Source organism: Aotus nancymaae, unplaced genomic scaffold (assembly GCF_030222135.1).
Source record: "Aotus nancymaae isolate 86718 unplaced genomic scaffold, 86718_ANA_hifiasm-v0.15.2.pri h1tg000049l, whole genome shotgun sequence".
NCBI lineage: Eukaryota > Metazoa > Chordata > Mammalia > Primates > Aotidae > Aotus > Aotus nancymaae.
Window position 1 is genome coordinate 31,835,341 of NW_026988463.1, and position 20,229 is coordinate 31,855,569.

A 20,229-nucleotide genomic window follows, 5' to 3' on the forward strand; every position below is an offset into this window, starting at 1 on the left:
GCCAGGCAGTTCCCAATTAGCAATGCCTAAAACCAGCAACTTTATTGTACACTGAGTTAGTATATATATCTTTTCCTACCTCATTTTACAGGAACATTCTTTGCCCCACCTCATTTACATAAGCATTCTTAGTCCCATCTCAATTATCAGAACAGATGCCATTATCTTCATAAAGGGAAGAGAGAGCCATCCAGCTACAAGCTTAGGCAGCCGGAAAACACACAATGGGTACAATCAAGTCACACAATGGGTACAATCAAGTCACACAGGTGGGTCTCATTATCAGGGTGAGGAAACCTATAGTTAAAATGTTAATGATCTATGCAAGTCATCAGAGAGGCGATAGACCCATTAACTTTGCAAATAGCAGTCACAGGAACAAGCATGGGACCCATCAATAGAGGGTAAACAAAGTCATAAAACTAGCCCAGAGCAGGTACTTCAAGAAACAATGCCTAGTAAAACCACACAGCCTTCACCCAGCCTTTAGGTCAGTGGACCAGAAATAGGCTTCTGCACACTCAAACTTCTATTAAATCTCTCTTTCACTGGTCTCGACTGCCTCCAGGGGGTGGGAAACGTGTCCGGGCTCAAGCTCCATTATGGCGGGGACACTGAGTGGTCTCAACGCTGGAGCGATCCCCACATTCTTTCAGGAGGATTGAACCCCTTGGGATGGGCAGGTGATTAGGAGGCCTGCAGGTGGGAGCCTGACCCCCACTACACTAAGGCTTCAGAAACCAGGAGCAACACAAAGAAGGCGGGCCTCACAGTCCCTAAGCTGAGCCAAGGACAGACGGGCACCAGAAGGTAGAGGGACTACAGAGAAACCGCACTGGAGTGCACTGGCCACACTCATGTCCAGCATACTGGGCTACACACACAAATGAACACACACGGGAAGATATACACACACGGACACACACACACACACATAGAAAGACACACGGAGACATCCAACAATGGCAGGTGAGGCTGCCTGCCCTGGCAGGCAGGAGCCGGGTGCTTGCCTCCCTGCCAGAGCTCGGCAAGTGGGGCGCAGGGGACCCGCAGAAAACGCAGCGACAGCGCAGGTGCAGGGAGGGGCCGGGGGAGGAGCAGAGGGGCCCCCAGGTCCACAAGACGCGTGTCTGCCGTGGGAAGAGAGGCCTTCATGACGCAGCAGCACAAAGGGATGGTCTGGTGTGTGGGGGGGTGGACCCCACACACAGGCCGGCACCCCCCTACATTCCGCCCGGGGCACTGGGCCTGGAACCAAAGCGAGGCTTCAGCAGGCCCCCAATGGCTTTTTCTTCCTGAAGACGCCTCTTGGGCCTGTCTCCGTCACCAAGGTAACCCACGATGGCGTAAATTGGTCGTCAGAGGAGTTGCAGTTGAAGCTTGGCTGGAAGGGAACGTCAGAAGAGCAGCTTCTCCTGGCGGGGTCCTGCCCACCCTATGGCGCTGCGGGGCCTGGGGCGGGACTGCGCCTCTTTCTCTGCCTCCCCATCTCCCGTCTGTGGAGAGGCTGGGCTTGCTCTGGGCGTCCGCTCCGGGAAGACCCCCGACCCCTCCTCCTCCGTGGCGCTCCCACCCCCGCGGGCCAAGCTCCCCCTCAAGCCCTGGCACTGCTGCCCGCGCCCCACAACCACATCCTTCCCCGCCTCTCGGGTTCTGCTTCCCTGGTTCGCTCTCTTTTGTACTCAAGCTCGGTAGTGCCTCGTCTGTCCCCGCCTGCACACACAGGGCGCTTCTGCACCACAGGTGCACGTGGAAACCTCCCCAGCTGAGTGGCCATCCTCTCTGCCCCGGCCACGTCGGGACCCACCTCAGGAAGAGCCTCTGGCCCGGGGTAGGTGAGTGGGAACCACTGTATGGCTTCTTCTGGAAAGGCTGGGCCAGGCACAGGGTCGCCTGCAATAAACACATGACAAAGAGGGGCATGGGTTAGGGCTCCAGAGGGCCTGGTCAAGTCCAGGTCTGGGAGCCCTGTCTCCCCTAGCCCAGCTCCTTCCTGCTCAGAGCGGCCTCCCCCATCCCCTACCCAGACCTGGCTGTCCAGTCTCACTCCCACCATGCAGATCCCTCCCCCCAGGTCCTTCCCCAGGCAGAAGCTGCCACCCTAGAATCTTTCCACCTCAGGTCCTTCCCCTCAAGTGATTCCCCCTCAGCTTCTTCCCCCTCAACTCATCTCCCCTCAGATCCTTCCCCCTCAGGTTCTTCCTCCCTCAGGTCCTTCCCCCCTCAGGTACTTTTCCCTTAGGTCCTTCCCCACTCCGGTACTTCTCCTTCAGGTCCTTCCTCCCTTAGGTCCTACCCCCTCAGGTCCTTCTCCCCTCAGGTCCTTCCCCCTTTAGATCATTCCCCCCTCAGATCCTTTCCCCTCAGGTCCTTTCCCCCCTCAGGTCCTTCCCCCTCAGGTCCTTCCCCCCTCAGGTCCTTCCCCCTCCAGTCCTTCCTGTAAGGTTTGGTCTCGCTGAGGATAAAATGAAGAAACTGAGGCCAGCACGAAAATAATCCAATGCAAAGGAATTTATTCAGGCTCCCGGGTGAGGCTCTGCAGTCCGACAGGAGGGGCCGGAGAAGTCGCGTGGACTCCTCTCAGACGTGGGGTTTTATAGGGAGTGGAGGCATTTGATTGGTTGTGCCCAAGGTGAGTGGGACAAAATGGCGGGGAGTGGGGCCCAGATAGGACAAAATGGTAGGCAGGGAGTGGGGCCCAGATAGGACAAAATGGTAGGCAGGTAGGTCCTGGCGGGGCTTTTTTTTCCCCCCCCCGGGCTCCCGGGATGAGGGGGTGGGGGGTGTCCGAGCTCCCGGCAAGGGAAGGAGGTGTGTCCGAGCTCCCGGCAAGGGGAGGGGGTGTGTCCGAGCTCTCCGTGAGGGAGAGGGGAGCGTCCGAGCTCCTGGCGAGGGAGCGGGGAGCATCCGAGCCCCTGGCGAGGGGAGCGGGGAGCGTCCGAGCCCCCGGCGAGGGAAGGGCAGGCGTGTGCGCAAGCTCCCGGCGACGCAACCAGCCTTACACTTCCCACTCAGGTCCCTCACCCCTCAGGTCCTTCTCCCCTCAGGTCCTTCCCCTCTCAGGTCCTTCTCCCCTCAGGTCCTTCTCCCCCCATCAGGTCCTTCTCCCCCCATCAGGTCCTTTTCCCCCACTCAGGTCCTTCTCCCCCCTCAGGTCCTTCCCCCGCTCAGATCCTTCCCCCACCTCAGGTCCTTCTCCCCCCATCCGGTTCTTCCCCTTCAGGTCCTTCCCCCTCAGATCCTTCCACCTCAGATATTTTTGCCCACAGACCCTTCCCCCTCAGAGCCTTCCCCTTCAGATCCTTCCCCCTCAGATACCTCTGTTCTCAGACCCTTCCACCTTGGACCCTCTGCCCTCATATCCTTTCTCTCCCCCACCCCTACCCCTGCAATCCTTCCCCGTGGGATTCCTCTGCCCTCAGACCCTCACCCCTGGGATCCTTCCCCCACCCTTCCACAACCCTTCCAACCCCTCGCCCCTCAGACCCTCCCCACCGGCCGCCAGCCGCAGTCCTTCCCCCTCAGAATCTTTTACCTTCAAATCATTCCACCCTTAGTTCCTTCCACCCTAACCTCCATGAGATACCTCCACATTATCTGTACTTGAGTGGCGGCAGCTGGGCAGCAGCTCTGTGACTATGGCCGGGCATGGTCATAGCACTTTGGGATTCTGAGGTGGTTGGATCACCTGAGGTCGGGAGTTCAAGACCAGCCTGGCCACTGTGGTGAAACTCCATCTTAAAAAAAAAAAAGCTCTGTGACTGTGGGTCCCCTGCTCCTGTTACCGTGTTGCCTACCCACACCTGGAACCCACAGAGGGCCGGCCACTGCAGGGCAGGAAGAGTGGTCACTGCTGTCTCTGGCAGTTACCTGGACATCCTAGTGCTGCTGTCACAAATTACAAGCAGGTGGCTTAGAATAACAAAGTCATTCTTTCACAGTTCCGGAGGCGAGAATTCCAGAATGAAGGTGTTTGCAGGGCTGTGCTCCCTCCAGAGCCTCTAGGGGAGCTTCCTCCAGCTTCTGGTGGCCAAGCATTCCTTGGGTTTCAGCTGCAGCGTTCCGGTCTCTGCTCCGTCTACACATAGCATCCTCCACTGTCTGATTTCCCTTTTTTTTTGTTGTTGTTGTTTGTTTTTTTTTGTTTGTTTGTTTGAGGCGTAGTCTTGCTCTGTCACCCAGGCTGGAGTGCAGTGGCATGATCTCAGCTCACTGCAACCTCCACCTCCCAGGTTCAAGCTATTCTCTGCCTCAGCCTCCCAAGCAGCTGGGATTACTGGTGCCTGTCCCTACACCCGGCTAATTTTTGTATTTTTAGTAGAGACTGGGTTTCACCATCTTGGCCAGGCCGGTCTTGAACTCCTGACCTCATGATCCACCCACCTCCACCTTCCAAAGTACTGGGTGTTAGACTTTTCGCCGAGTTCAATGAGGAAACAGAGACCGGAGTGAGGAAATTAAAAGCCAATTTATTCGGCTCCCGGGCGAGGTTCTATGGTCCGGGAAGGGGCCAGAGAAGTCGCGCTTCTCTTCTTGGGGCGTGGGGTTTTATAGGGAGTAGAAGTGGCTGATTGACTACGGGGGAAACAAAGACAAGGTAGTTCTATTGGGTATTAAAAGACTGGGGATGGGCGAGGTGAACAAAGCGGGGGCATTTCCATTGGGTATGAAGGGAGTGAGCACGGACGAGGGGCTGGCCGAGGATGTACGGGGGAGCTACCATAGGGCGGGCTCTTGGCAGGCCTTTTCAAAATTTATGGCAGGTGCAGGGCTGAGATTGGAATGCGGAAATGGGCAAGGGGAGCCTGCGTGGAGAGGGCAAATGCTGAGCAATGTGCTCAGTATGATGATGTAGTTTTTAGGCACAGAGAGAGAAGGGCATGTCCATTCAGCTCCCAAGGAGGCACAGGCCTTACACTGGGGTTACAGGCATGAGCCACCTCGAATGGCCTAATTTCCCTGTTTTATTAAGGATACTAGTTTTGGATCAGGGCTCACCCTGGTTTGGGACAAGTTTGTTTTAGCTCAATTCTGTCTGCAAAGAACCTAATTCCAAGTATATCTCATTCACAGGCACTCTCAGATCCGAGGACCTGGACATATTTTTGAGGGAACATCACTCAACTTACAATGTGCCCATCATTTGTGGGTTACAACTGTCTTCTAGTCTTGGGTTCTGCTTCCATTTTTTAATTTAATTTTATTTTTTTCTGCATCCATTTTTTGAAGGCTGTTTTGATAAGCAGAAGTTTATAGTTTTAATGAAGTCATTTTATCAAAATTTCCTTTTATGGTTAGTGCCTATTGTCCTAATGAAGAAATTTTTCCCTCCCTGAGACCAGAATAATCTACTTTATTATCTTTGAGATGCTTTATTGTTTTGCTTTTACAGTTTAGGTTTATTCACCCTGTGTAGACTTCTCTGTGTAATGTGAAGTAGGGATCAGGCTCACTGTTTTTGATGTGGACACCGGTTTATTGAGAGGCAGCCATGCTGCAAATCAGCATTCGTGTGTGCAAAGTGTGTCACGTGGGACTTTTTCCAGCATGCAGCAGCCCCACCCCGCTTGATTTCTAATGCTGTGCATCAAGCCAGACCCCGGCAGATGATACTCCTCCACCTTCTTTTCCAAGATGCTTTGTGTGTTCCTGCTCCTCTGCCCCCATGTAGAATGACAGGCATGGTGGGGCACACCTGTGGTTCCAGGTACTCGGAAGGCTGAGATGGTAGGATTGCTTAAGCCTAGGAGAGAGAGGCTGCAGTGAGCCAAGGTGGCACCATTGCACTCAGAAGAAGAAGAAGGAAAAGGGGGGAAGGGGGGAGGAGGAGGAGGAAGAAGAAGAAGCAGTCTAGAGCAGCTGCTGGTGGAAGACTCCCTCAGCTTCATGGACAGTCCTGGCTGGGGCTCTCTCCCCTGCAATGCTGTGGGGTCCAGAGGGTCTGTGGGGGTCAAGAAAGGGCAGGAAGCATCTGGCTGGACTTGCTGGGTTTCCCCAGGGAGGCTGGCCTGACCCCTTACAGCCCGTCCCAGGCTCTGATGTGAGGAGCATCAGGACCAGCTCAGGACCCTCTGGCTTCATAGCCAGATGGCATGGGTGTACAGGGGACAGCCTGTGGACAGTGACCCTGTGTGTCTCTGGACAGGATAAGGACCACTGTCCACCATGGTGAAGCTGGGCTGCAGCTTCTCTGGGAAGCCAGGTAAAGACCCTGGGGACCAGGATGCGGCTGCCATGGACAGTGTGCCTCTGATCAGCCCCTTGGACGTCAGCCAGCTCCAGCTGCCGCTCCCTGAGCAGGTGAGGTCCTGGGCGGCGTGGGGGTCCTTCTCAGGCTCCCCTGGAAACAAAGGGGTGTGGGGTGAAGTTTGTCTAGATGTGGCCTCTTCCCAGGTGCAGTAGAGCAAGCGGAGGAAGGGCCGTGAGGGCCAAAACCCCAGTTGGCCAGGGGCACTCTGTGACCTCCTGGTCAGCTCCTGTGTGCCAGAACGGGGCAAACTGGCGGACACATGACTGGGAAATCACACACTGACTCCCAGCCAGCACTTGACCCACTTGCTGTCCATAGAGCACTCAGCAGACAAGGCTTCCCACCCTTCTCCTTGGGGCATGGCTCTGTCCTGGGTTGAGCCTGAGACGGGGATCCTTGGGCAAGTGACTAGTGGGGGTACATAAAGCAGAAACTGGGGAGAAGCAGAGCTCAGCTTGAGCCCAGACCAGTCTGACCCCCAGGGAGTCGTGCAGCATGAAGGGCACCCCGAGTTGTCCCTGCTGGAAGTGGCGGCAGCATCTATGCTGGGGACCCAGGGCAGGAGGACCACCCCTGTTGGCCAAGGGCAATTCTCCAGCACCCTGAGTTGGAAGCAGCAGCAGACTGAAGTGCTCTGTCAGCGGTCGGGCCAGGCCCAGTGTTGCCGTGGCTCCAGCAGACTTTCAGCGTCCGCCTTCCCTTGGCCTCACTGTGTGGCTGCTGGAGCCTTGCCATCCACCGAGACGGTCCTGGAAGATGGTCAGCGTCAACACCACTGACACAAAGCTGACCCTGGCTCCCTCTCTTATCAGTTCACTGCTCTCTTGGGTCCCTGCCAGCTGCCCAGCGAGGCCATGGCCATCTCTTTTCACAGGTGGTCATCAAGACGCAGACAGCATACCAGCTGTCCTCCTCAGACCAGCCAAAGAAGTTCCCTGACCTGGAGGGCCAGAAGCCGAACTGCAGCCATCCAGAGGAAGGGCGCAGGGTAAGCACACCCACCCCACACACTGTGGAGACTCAGGGCAGGGGGAGAAGGTGGAGGGCAGCTGGGGGTGTCTGGGCTCAGGCCCGGCCCGGCTGGGGGCCCCTTGCCCCAGCTCTCAGGGAGGAGAAGGTGGCAGTGAGTCATCCCATCCAGAGCTGGCCTCCGGCTGACCTGCACCCCTCTGGAGGCTGCAGGTGCCAACAGAATGCAGAGCTCCTGAGATGTTTCTCTTGCTGGGAAGCTCCCACCTGCGTGGCTAGCCTGTTGCCCAGTGGTCATTGCCCATCTTCAGTGACTCACGGGCTTTCTATGTAATTCTTTCTGCCGTGTATCTGGGAAATATCTTCCTCATCCTCTGTTTTAAATCTCTCAACGTTATGATGATAGCTTCAGTCATGTTTAGTGGCCTGTTTACAAAGCCTGTCATTCTTCAGTAGTAAGGTCTGCCCCAACCCCACCATGTCTGCTTGAGTTCCCCGCCCCGGCTTCACCTTCCAGTGTGCGGCTCATGTTGCCGCATCCACTGTGGGCAGCACCCTGGGAGGCCTGGTGAGTGCAGCCTCTGACTCACCAGAGGCCACAGCCCCCATCCCCTGTGAAGCCCACACCACACAGAAGCTGCAAATTCCCGAAAGACCCACCTAGGACAAAGGTCACATCACTTTACATGGTGGCAGATGTTTCCAGATTCCCGGTGGAGGGGCTGCCAGCAAGGCCTGGCCCCAGGGGTGGCGCCTGCACACTTGACTGTGCTGCCGACTCTTGGAAAAGTCTAACTGCCTGGGGCGGGGGGTGGGGCGTCAAGACTGGGGGTGGCAGTGGTCCTGTGCTAACCTCATCCCCTGAGGGGCTCCCCACAAAGCCAGCCCCTACACGCGTGTCTGAGCCCCTCCCTGTCCTCCTGCCAGCTGCCCATGGGGCGGATGATTGCCTTCACCATGGCACTGATGGGCTGCGTGCTGATCCTGTACGAGGCCATCTGGTACGACCAGTTCAGCTGCCCCAACGGCTTCCTGACACGGGTAAGGGGGCCTGTCTCTGGTGGGGAGTGGTAGAGCCTCCCGTCCTCCCGTGGCCTCCAGTCAGGGGACGGCAGGGCTGCTTCCTGCTGCTGGGGAACTTGGTCTCCAAATCTGTGTTCCTGTTACTTCTCCAGAACATGAGATCCTGTCTTTTGAAAACTTGATATTTTAATGATGACTTTCTCTAAGCCATCACTAAAGCAAAAGTCACCCTCCAGCCGTCTCTCCAGGGGGTCACCTGTCCCCCCCGAGTGACTAGTGCAAGGCTTTATTTCTATGTAACATATTAATGCTCCTACATATTTTCTTCCTTCCTTATTGTTCTCTTTGCCAATGACGGTTGTAGCTTTCAGTGTGTTTCTCGAAAGCCTTTCGTTTTTCAGAAGTGAAATCTGCCCCTTTTCCTTAACTCCATGGTTTATGCGCTGGAGCGCTCCGCAGAGGCCTCACTGGGCTGGGCAGGTCCGCTGGTGTCTGCGCCCCACTCTCCGGGCGGCCCCCTCCCCTACAACCCGACAGCGACCCCCTGGCCCCGTGGCCCTCCAAGGCCCTGAGTTCTGAGCCTGTGGCTGACTTCGGTGTCCGGAAACCATGGCCCCATTAGAAATGGTCCGCAGTGCCCCCAGCCTCGGAAGAGCGAGGGTCCGGGTCCAGGAGGGCTGAGCCCCGCGGCCCTGACCCAGCCCCTCCCGCAACACAAGCTCTGCGCGCCGCTGACCCTGGAGATGTACTACGCCAAGATGGACCCGGAGCGCCACCGCAGCGTCCTGGCGGCCATCGAGGCCAACGCGCTCAGTCGCAAGCACAGCACTGAGCCGCCGGCGCCCTGGGGGGACGGCCGCCGCGCCAACAAGGAGGAGCGCAAGAGGCCCACCCAGGCTGGGGCGGCGGCGGCCACCGAACCCCCCGGGAAGCCGTCGGCGGAGGCGGAGAAGGAGGCGGCGCGGGAGGCGGCGCGGAAGGCGGCGAGGAGCGCGGCGCCCCTGCCTGCGCAGTGACGGTCTCCCACCCGCAGCCCAGCCCGGGGTAGGTGCGCGCCGCGGGGCTCCGGCCGGCTGGGCCCGGGGCCCTTCCTGGCCTCCCGCCACCGCTTCTGAGCCCGGGACCCCGGTCACCCCTTCCCCCTCCTCCCTCCCAGGGGCCGCGGATCCCGCCCGCGGGCTCCTCTGGGTGGGGGTGCGAATCCGAGCCCGCGGGGGCCGCGGGGCGGGTGAACGGGCGCGGGGTCCTCGGGGGGCTCTCAACCCTCAGCACTGTTTCCGCAGCGACCCCGCCAGCTCCTGTGACCAGCGCGCAGCCCCCGCTCTCCGCGTGTTCGTATCTCGCCCCAGGCGCCCTCGCTGCAGCCCCGCCCCCTTGGGTCTCTGACTCTGTGGCTTTTCTCTAAGTGAAGATTTCGCGTCGTCCACCGGCGTCTTCCGTCTCTCCTGCGCGTCCCCTGCCCGGCTGGCCTTTCTTCCGCCCCCACCCGGCCAGATGTGAGTGAGGCCGGCACTGTGCTCCCCCCGGGGACCCCCGAAGAGACTCCGCGCCTCCCGGAACGAGGCGCACACAGGTGGAGAGCGCGTTCTCGCGATGGGTGGTCCAGGCCTTCTCTGAGCCCCACCGGGATCTGCCTTAATGGCGCGGCTGCAGCCCCCCAGGGGAGTCTGGGGCCCACCCCTACCCGCTGCCCAGGCCCTGCCCTGCGAGTTCCCGCTCCATCTACCTGGTTCTGGGCCTGGGCGTGGGCCCGGGGTGTCCTCCCTGACAGGAGTGTCTGGTTCCTGGTTGACCCCTGGTTCTGGGCACCCATGAGCAGCTCCTGGCCCCTATATGTGTAGCCCACAGGCATAAATGATCCAGTGAAGAAAGAAAGGGGTGAATGGGGGAGTCTGAGTGGGGAGTGGGGCCTAAGGAGGGGTGCGCTGGCCTCCTGCGGGCTGGGGTCACCCGTGTCCCTGGAGCGGGATGAAAGCTGATGAGGCTGAAAGGCTAGGGGAGCCTGGAGCTGCCATGAGTCACCTCTGCCCCAGCCCCAGCCCCTCCCGGCACTGAGCACTGCAGGGAATGGATTTCCAGGTAGATCTCACCCACCACCAGCGCAGCCAGCTGCAGCTCTGCAGCCCCGCCCACACGTGCACCTGTCCTCCATCCCTTTCTGGGAGTTGGGGCCTTGGGACAAAGGGCTTGGGGTCAGGGGCAGCAGCAGAGCCTAGGTGGCTCACGGGGCCACAGGAAGCAGCTTCAGGCAGAAGGGGCCAGCAGTTCCTGCACTGTGTGGTGGAGGGTGGGGACCTCACACACAGGTGGGATCCCCTTGGGAAGCCCACCCTGATCCCAGCATGGAGCCCAGTGACTTGGGGGACAGTCCAGGAAGGTCTCTGCAGCACCAGGGGAGAGGCCTAGAGCCAGTGCCAGAAACAGTGTCCAGGCTCTGTTTGCAAGTGGGACACAGGTTTCCGAAAGGGTCCCTTTTCACCCCCATCACCTCTGCCCCCCATTTCAGGGGCTCTGCCGTCAGGCCCCAGGGCTGGAGAGAATGCTGTGCAGGAAACCTGGGTGTGCTGAGTGCTGGGGTCCAGGTTTTCAGTCCCACTCTGGGGCCTTTCCCCTTCCCCTGTACCCTCTCCCTCTTCTATCTCCTGGCTAATGCTGGAGCCAGGCAGAGGCAGCTCTTGTGCACAGGACAGGACCCTGGCTATGAACTGGCCCCACCTTGCCCCACCAGCAGGGATGCCAATGTGGATGCCTACTAGAAAGTATGGGACGCTGAAGACCCAGGGAAGTGCCATCCCCAGCGAACAGGAAAAGACCCGGCACGGCTGACCTGCTCTGGGCCCCATGTCCCTGTGCTTCCCCCAGGCAGCCACATGGGCCAGGCCACAGTGCAGGCTCCTGCTTCATCTACCCCGAGGCCACTTTGGGGCTTTCCGGGTGGACGCCAGGCAGGTCCAGGCCAGCTGTCTCATCCTTATTAAACGAGGAAGTGCTTTCATGATGCAATTCCTTCAGTCAACTCAGAGCACCCTTATTACATCAGAAAGGGGCCACCAGTCTCAGTAGAAAGAACTGATCCACACCGCAGGCACCAAGGCCCCTTGTGTTGTGGGCTTCTAAATTTGCATAGAAGAAAACTTTCTAATCACATTACTCTGGCTGAGCTGGGCGGTTAAACAGCCAAAGCTGGATTTTATTAGAGCAACTTTGGTTTTCAAAAATAAATAATAAATATACAGGCTGGGCGTGGTGGTTCATGTCTGTAATCCCAGCACTTTGGGCAGCCAAGGAGTGGGGGGCAGGGGGCGGAATCACTTCAGCCCCAGAGCTCCAGACCAGCTTGGGCAACATAGAGAAACTCATCTCTACAAAACAAACAAAAACAAAAAACTAACCAGGTGTGGTGATGCAGGCATCTGCGCTTCCAGCTACTTGGGATGCTGAGGTGGGAGGATCACTTGAGCCTGGGAGTTCAACGTTGCAAGGAGCTGAGATGGCACCACTGCCCTCTGGGACAGAGTGAGACCCTGTCTCAAAATAGTAAGAAATAATAAATGTTCAGTATATCTGCGTGTGTTCTAGGATGCTAATAGGCATAAAGTTGTTACCGCAAAACAGTGCCATGATTTACTCCAAAACCGAGCTAGGAGAGAGAAGGGTGAGTACCGGAGAACGTTTTTAAACCAAAAGATCCGTCCAGTTTTGGAACAAGAATCCTTGTAAGGGCCAGTCTCTGTAGGGCCTGGCTCCTCCTCCTCGGAGCCTCTGGTGGGCACCCAATCCCGTTCTCCGGGAGCGTCACCGGCCCCGCCCCGCAGGCCTCTCCCCAGTCCAGGGTCCAACCAGAGAGGCTGACAAGGAACCGAACCCCAGCACAGGAGCAGTCGGAGGCCGCGTCTGTGTCCCCAGATTTTCCGCGTGACCCTTGCCCAGACCCGCGACGCGTCCCGTCAGGCGCAGCCCCTGCCCGGGAGGACTCCGCAGATGCGGGGGCCCGAAAAGTCACCCAGGGGCGGCGGAGGCAGAGGTGCCGGCGGGACCAGGACGAACGCCAGGACCGCGGTCCCACCAGGCTCCTTGGGGCGGGAGGTCGGGACCAGCTCCGCGCACCGCCGAGGCCGCGGCGCTGGGGGAGAGGGCGGCGGACGCGGGCGCCAGACACGCGCGGCCAGGGAAACCCACGGGCGCCAGGCGTCAGCGGTTGCGGCGATTGGACAGCGATGGCCCTTTTTCTGGGCCCCCAGGGCCGCAGCGCCGCGGAGCAGGGGGCAGCTGGCGCCAAGCCGGGCCCAGTCCGACCCACGCCTGGCAGCGGCCTCGCTGGGCAGGAACCCGCTGTCCGCGGCGTCCAGAGGCCGCTGGAGGCGGAGCGCGGGCCTGGCTCGGAGGACAGGGCCGTCGCTCGGGACACAGGGAGTCACCAACCAGCCACGAACGCGACCAGCACGGTGCAAAGACACAGCCCACGCGCGTCCTCGGAGTGCGGGTCTCGCAGCGGCTCCCCGTCCGGAGCCAGCCCGGCTTCACTCCAGCCTCTCCTGCCCGGCCGCCCCGGCCGCCCCTGCGAGGGTGTGTCGTGCACCTGTCTCGCCAGCGGGTGCCCTTGCTGCTGGCCGAATAGTGTTTGCTTGTGCGCCAGGCTGAAGTGAACTTGTCGAGATGGAGACTTTCCTGCTGTTCTCTGTCAGAGCCAAGTGAGGACTATTGCCTGAGGAGACCCTCTTACAGGACTGGGGTCACTGAAGCCTCCGGGCAGTGGGCACCTCCTTCAGCCAGGGTGTCTCCAAGTCAGAGACTGGTGAGGGCTGCAGCCAGCATGGATGGATCCACCCATCATGACCCTCGGGAAGCGGGGGGGCTTCTGCCATCCCTCACTGTATGGTCCTGTCACCCAGTCTTTTCCTTCAGCCGCCTCGTGCCCTGGGCATCCATAGACGCCACCCGGCCCTTGGCAGTTGTGATCTGGCAGGGAGACTGCCTGACTCTTTGAGGGTGTAGGGCCACTTGGTCCAGGGATGAGAGGTGGACCAAGTTATGGAATGGCGTGGACCGTGGTAACCTCTGATTGGGCCAACATGGAGAGAGCCAGACGGTGAAGAACCCCAGACAGTGGCCCACGGCCAAGCTCAGCACCTCACCTGTCTCAGCCAAAGAGAGCTGTGTCAGGCCCCTGGGTCTGGGTGACTAGAAAGCACAAGGTCCCTAACCCTGCCTCAGGCTCCTAACATCAGGGTCACGTCCCGGGACCCACTGGTGCCAGGTGTGGATGTGCTGGACTGTCTGGGCCCCACGCTGGCACACGGTCAGCTCTCAGAGCCTGGCCAACCACCTGTGCCAGTCCTGCCGATGCCCGGTTGTGTGGGGGCTGTGCTCTTGGCCCCACCTCAGGGGCTGTGTCTCTCAACCACTGAGAGGGTGGGGCTGGGTCAGTCTTGCTTGCAGTATTTCAGGGGAAGGGACCCTGGTAGATCTTTTTTATATTTTTATTTTTTTCAGACATAGTGCCTAGGCTGGAACACAGTGGTGTCATCACAGCTCACTGCAGCCTCCACCTCTTGGGCATAAGTGATCTTCCCACCTCAGGCCCCCAAGTAGCTGGGCCCACAGGCATGTGCCACCACATCCATCTGATTTTTGTATTTTTTGTAGAGACGGTGATATGGTTTGGCTCTGTGTCACCACCCAAATCTCATCTCTAATTATAGTCTCCATAATCCCCAAGTGTCAAGGGAGGGACCTGGTGTGAGGTAATGGGGTCATGGGCCAGATTGCCCCATGCTGTTCTCATGACAGTGAGTGAGTGCTCACAGATCTGATGGTTTTATAAGTGTTTGACAGTTCATCCTACACACACACTCTCTCCTGCTGCCTTGTGAAGAAGGTGCCTGCTTCCCCTTCTGCCATGATTGTAAGTTTCCTGAGGCCTCCCCAGCCATGTGAACTATGAGTTAGTTAAGGCTCTTTATAAATTAGTCTTGGGTATTTCTTTATAGCAGTGTGAAAATGAACCAGTACAGTAAATTGGGATCAGGAATGGGACACTCACATAAAGATAACCTGAAAATGTGGAAACGACTTTGGAACTGGGTAATGGGAACAGGTTGGAACAGTTTGGAGGGCTCAGAAGAAGAGAGGAAGATGTGGGAAAGTTTGGAACTTCGTAGACGTTTGTTGAATGGTTTTGACCAAAATGCTGAGAGTGATATGAACAATGAAGTCCAGGCTGGTCTCAGATAGAAATGAGGACCTTGTGTTTAAAAAGGAAGTTGAGCATACAAGTTTGGAAAATTTGCATCCTGACCATGTGGCAGAAAAGAAAAACCCATTTTCTGGGGATATATTCAAGCTGGCTGCAAAAATTTGCAGAAATAATGAGGAACCAAATGTTAGTAGCCAAGACAATGAGAAAAATGTCTCCAGGGCATGTCAGAGACCTTTATAGCAGCCCCTCCCATCACAGGCTGGGAGGTCTAGAAGGAAAAAATGGTTTCATGGCCTCAGGGCCCTTCTGCCCTATGCAGCCTTGGGACATGATGCCCTCATCCCAGCTGCTTCAGCTCCAGTTGTGGCTGAAGGGGTGAAGGCCCAGCTCGGGCCATTGCTTCAGAGGCTGGGAGCCCCAAGCCTTGATGTCTTCCATGGTGTTGGGCCTGAGGTTACAGAGAAGTCAAGAGCTGAGGTTTGGGAACCTCCTTCTAGATTTCAGAGGATGCATGGAAATGCCTGGATGTTCAGGCAGAAGCCCTCATGGAGAACCTCTGCTAGGGCAGTGCAGAAGGGAAATGGGGGGTTGGAGCCCCTACACAGAGTCCCTGCTGGGGCACTGCCTAGTGGAGCTGTGAGAAGGGGGCCACCATCCTCCAGACCCCAGGATGGTAGATCCACTGACAGCTTGCACCGTGCACCTGGAGAAGCCACAGACACTCAATGCCAGCCTGTGGAGGAGCTGCCCAAGGCCATGGGAACCCGGGTGCCCTGGGTGGGAGTCATGGAGTCAAAGGAGATCATTTCAGGGCTTTAAGATTTAATGACTGCCCCGTTGGGTTTCGGATTTGCGTGGGACCCATGGCCCCTTTGTTTTGGCCAGTTTCTCCCTTTTGAAACAGGAACATTTACCCAGTTCCTGCACCCCCATTGTATCTTGGAAGTAACTAACTTGCTTTTGATTTTACAGGCTCATAGGCAGAAAGGATTTTCCTTGTCTCAGATGAGACTTTGGATTTTGAGTTAATGCTGGAATGAGTTAAGACTTTGGGGGACTGTTGGGAAGGCATGATTGGTGTTGAAATGCAGAAGGGATGTGAGATTTGGGAGGGCCCAGTGGCAGAATATGATTTGGCTCTGTGTCCCCACCCAAATCTCTTTTCAAATTTTAATCCTCACAATCCCCATGTGTTGAGGGAGGGGCCTGGGGGGCGGTGATGGGATCGTGGGGGTGTGGTTTTCCCCGTGCTGTTCTTATGACAGTGAGTTCTCATGAGATCTGATGGTTTTATAAGTGTTTGACAGTTCCTCCTACACACACTTTCTCCTGCCACCTTGTGAAGAAGGTGCCTGCTTCCCCTTCTGCCATGATTGTGTATCTTGAGGTCCCCCAAGCCATATGGAACTGTGAGTCAATTAAACTTCTTTCCTTAATAAATTACCCAGCCTTGGGTGTATAGCTGTGTAATATGAACTAATAAAGGTGGGTTTTCACCATGTTGCCCAGGCTGGTTTCCAAACTCTTGGGTTCAAGCCTCAGTCTCACAAAGTGCTAGAATTGCAGATGTGAGCCACCGCCCCTAGCCTGCCCAGCACATCTTGAATGATCAGAAGGCACAGTTGTCTGGAGGTTCAAGGCCTCCCATGGGGGTTTCTGAAGAGGTGACATTGTCATACCTCTTAAACTGGGTTAGGGGACTGAGGGGGTTACAGTCCTAGGCCAGAACATACAGTTTTATAGATGCTTTGGTAGGGGTGGCATATTTCATAGCCCCCCCCAGAAATCTCACTATTTGGACAGTACTTGATCCCAATAAACTATATAGGTAAAATAATTAGCATTTAAAGAATAATACTGGCTGGGCCTGTATGGGAAAAACCCCACAAGTGCCATGGCAAGGGTCTGAAGCCTCAGCCTATTCCCATATAAATATTGATCTAGAAAAGAATGAGAAATGTAGGCACATAGTTATTCCTTTATATAATCACATATAATTTTATAGTTACTCACTTAAAATCATAAAGATATGCTCAATATAACCTTTAATTTTACTAATGACTCTTGGGTTATGAAGCGTGGAACTGAGGTGACATTGTGAACACAGTGATCCTAAGGCAAAATGCTTTAAGCCCTCTGTCACGCCCGCATAAGGGCTGCTGGAGGGTGCCGCGGCTGTGCGGCAGCGCCAGCGCTGGGAAAGCCCCGCTGTTTAGCCAGCTAGGGGAGGAGATGTCCAAAATGGCCGAGACGTCTCCTTCCTGGGGAAGTTTGGAGAAAACTCCGCTTCTCCAAGCTCTTGCGGTAAGGCCTGGCAGCTGTCAGGGAGGCCCACAGACATCTGGGGGCTTAACTGTCTCTATGTGAGGCTGTGCTTCAGTGGTCACGTTCCCTGTCCACTCTAACACTCTGCTTCTGCACCTGGTTTCTCTTTTTCTCAGAAGATAATTATTAATAATAGTAACATAATTGTAGTGTCCTTGACATTTCTGACAAATATGCGAAGAGCGCTGATGCATTAGGTTTTCTCCTCACCTTGGCTACTTGAAAGTCCTCGGCCCCCATCTCCAAGACGTGATTACCTGACCCTGTCACCGACCACCATTACCTCCCCTGACCTTCCCTGCCCCCTGCTTTGTACTCAATAAAAGTCAGAGTGTCCAGGCACTCGGTGCCACTGCAGGTCTCCGTGCTTTGGTTGGCAGTGGACACCGAGCCCTAACTCTCTTCTCCATCTCTGTGTCTGTGTCTTTTATTTCTAAACCAGCAGGGAGGGGTTCACAGAACCCTATAGGGCTGGACCCTGTATGTGCCTGGTGACTCACACCTGTAATCCCAGCACTTTAGAAGGTTGAGTGGGGAGGACTGCTGGAGTCCAGGAGTTTGAGACCAGTCTGGGAAACATGGGGAACCCGTCTCTACAAAAAATACAAAAATTAGCCAGGTGTGGTGGCACATGCCTGTAGTCCCAGCTACTTGGGAGGCTGAAGTGGGCAGATGGCTTGAGCCCAGGAAGCGAAGGTTGCAGTGAGCCATGATCATGTCACTGCACTCCAGCCCAGGGGACAGAGCCAGATCCTGTCAAAAAAAAAAAAAAAACCAAAAAGAAGTGAGATTGTCACATGTCCACTGACTAGCACGAGCCAGTGAAGGTTCTCGTTTGTGGCCCCGGTTCCTCCCCATTCTGGTGCCTTCAGGAAGTGTTTCTGAATGGCCTGTGCTGTTTCCTGGTGTGATATAAATAGTGCCACCCAGATGGCCTAAAGTCCTGGTACTCTCATTTATACTTAAAAAAAAAAAAATGTGTTGCTTGGAACCAACCCAAATGCCCATCGATGATAGAGTGGACAGGGGAAAATGTGGCACATATACACCATGGAATACTATGCAGCCATCAAAAACGATGAATTCGTGTCCTTTGTAGGGACATGGATGAACCTGGAAACCATCATTCTCAGCAAACTGACACAAGAACAGAAAATCAAATACCACATGTCCTCACTCACAGGTGGGTGTTGAACAATGAGAACACATGGACACAGGGAGGGGAGCATCACATACTGGGGTCTGTTGGGGGGAAATAGAGAAGGGACAGCGGGGGGGTGGGGTATTGGGGAGAGATAGCATGGGGAGAAATGCCAGATGTAGGTGATGGGGAGGAAGGCAGCACATCACACTGCCATGTGTGTACCTATACAACAATCTTGCATGTTCTTCACATGTACCCCAACACCTAAAATGCAATTAAAAAAAAAAGTGTTGTCTTGTTACCTAAAGTTTTGCTATTTCTGATATTCCATGTTGATTATATATTATGCTTTCGATTGGACCACTGAGAGAAAAAACATGTAGCAAATTAGGTGGACGTGGCCCGTGATGGTAAGATGCTAAATTTCCAAGACAGTGAAATGAAGAAAGGAAATGTGTTAGCATTTATGAAGCCCGTGTTTTAAAACCCACACCAAACAGCTACATGATTCCTAGAAACATTCAACGGGTGTGATTTTTTCCAGATCGTAACTTTGGAAATTGCTCAGCATGAGGAACCATGGACTCAAGTCTACCCTCATTCAGCCCCTATTTTCACAACGACAGTGGAGGCTGTTTCAGAGCCTCAGACATTGGCCCCTGTGTACCCTGACACGGGCCCTGGACGCTGCAGGAGGAGGGAATTGCATTCTTTCCTTGTTTAAGCAAAGCAACTACTCGGGTTGTCTGTTACATGGAGCCAAAACTAAACATAGTGATACAGGCCTCATTTCATGTTCTTGTCTTCCTGGGCTACTGGAGCCTCTATTTAAGTGGATACAAGTGGCCTGGTCCACACAGTGAAACCCATCTCTACTAAAACACAAAAAAATTAGCCGGGTGTGGCAGCGTGCACCTGTAGTCCCAGCGACTGGGGAGGCTCCGTCTCAGGAAAAAAAAAATAGATGCAGCCCACGTACAATTATGATGCTGGCTTTTTAAAAAAATCAGTAACATTCTTCATACTGAGGTTTTACACTCCCCACTTGTTAGAAGAAAAACTGAGGCGGAATAAACAGATAGCTTCCAGGCAGAGATGAAGGTCAGACTGGAACCCAGGACCAATGTGCCCAAAGCCTGAAACACAGCCCTGCTGTGAACAAGAGTTCAAGCAGAATCTGCTGTTACAGAAAGGTCTGGCTCATGCAGGGAGCCCACGCAGCAGCCAGGGAAGGACTGGATGGGTGGGACGAGGTCTCCTCTGGGAGATGGAGAAGGGGCAGTAAATGTGCATGTTTGCACTTTTCTTGTGTTCTGCTTTCTCAAGTGGCAGACGGGACCGGGCGGCCCCACCACAGCCACCCCGGTCAGTGCTCAGGTGCCACCCCAGACACGGCGCGTTAAGCCTCTCTTCACCAGTGCACCGAGGCCTGTGCTTCAGGTCTTACCTTCTTCCCTCAAGTGCTTGGAACCTGCATGACGCACTGGGCGATGTCAGCTCTGAACCTGAGGCTCTGAGGTTTCTCGATTCCAGGTAGCTGGAGATCTCAGAGGTTTGCCCTGTGGAGCCGGCAGCCGCTGCAGATGACCACCTGCTTCTTCAGCCACACCCAGAGTCACAAAAGGAATGGGCTGTGAGGCGATGCCGGGGTGAGGGCCCAGAAGCACCCATCACATGCTGTGGGAACAGGGCCTCTGAAGGGAGACATGGTCAGGGGTCCCTACGGTGCCAGCCCTGAGTGCTCCAATTTTATCAAAACAGAGACCTTTCTCCAGGACACACTGCCTCAGCTTATCTCTGCATGCCAATGCCAGCCCCAACCTCCTGGCTGCGATTCCTGCTACAGGCTCTGTGCTCCCCGATGGCACTTCTGATGGGTCCTGCACCCTCTGGGGCAGCACCTCATGGCCCCCAGCACCCCACACCACCCAAGCACCCTGGGCCCCCCAGCACCCTACGCCCCCCACACCCCGAGCCCCCGTACCCCTCAACCCAACACCCCACACCCCCAGCACCCCGTGCCCCCCATACCCCATGCCCCCCCAGCACCCTGCACCCTCAGAGCCACCTGTGCCCCTCCCTGTGGGCATCACCACCTACCCCGCCAGGTCTGCTGGCTGAGTGGTGTCGTAGGGACAACTGGGCATGGTTCCCAAAGCCAGGAGGTCAGGGATGCAGGGCACTCTACCCCGCTACCCAGCTCTGAGGGGCGCCAGGACTTTATAAACCTTCCTGAAAACTGAGGGTGGAAAGCAGAATACCCATGGGTAACAATAACCACCCCCACCGAACTCAACACAGAAGTGAAGACTCAAGGCC

At 56.1% G+C, this 20,229-nt stretch overlaps 1 protein-coding gene across 1 annotated transcript; it reads left to right on the plus strand.

The window, feature by feature from the left end:
- The first annotated feature begins 1,155 nt into the window (after positions 1-1,155).
- On the plus strand, positions 1,156-9,258 carry LOC105734015 (neuron-specific vesicular protein calcyon-like). The gene is made up of 5 exons (XM_064362904.1): positions 1,156-1,331; positions 6,146-6,300; positions 7,125-7,238; positions 8,147-8,260; positions 8,944-9,258. Exons 2-5 carry the CDS (start codon positions 6,166-6,168, stop codon positions 9,256-9,258), a joined length of 678 nt encoding a protein of 225 aa, XP_064218974.1. The 5' UTR covers positions 1,156-1,331; positions 6,146-6,165.
- The last annotated feature ends 10,971 nt before the right edge of the window (positions 9,259-20,229 follow it).

Excerpts from the sequence above, each read along its gene's own strand:
- LOC105734015 (XM_064362904.1), top strand. The coding sequence starts at position 6,166 with ATGGTGAAGCTGGGCTGCAGCTTCTCTGGGAAGCCAGGTAAAGACCCT. Across the intron at positions 6,301-7,124 it reads AGCTGCCGCTCCCTGAGCAG|GTGGTCATCAAGACGCAGAC; the intron begins GTGAGGTCCTGG and ends CTCTTTTCACAG. Across the intron at positions 8,261-8,943 it reads CCAACGGCTTCCTGACACGG|CCCCTCCCGCAACACAAGCT; the intron begins GTAAGGGGGCCT and ends GCCCTGACCCAG.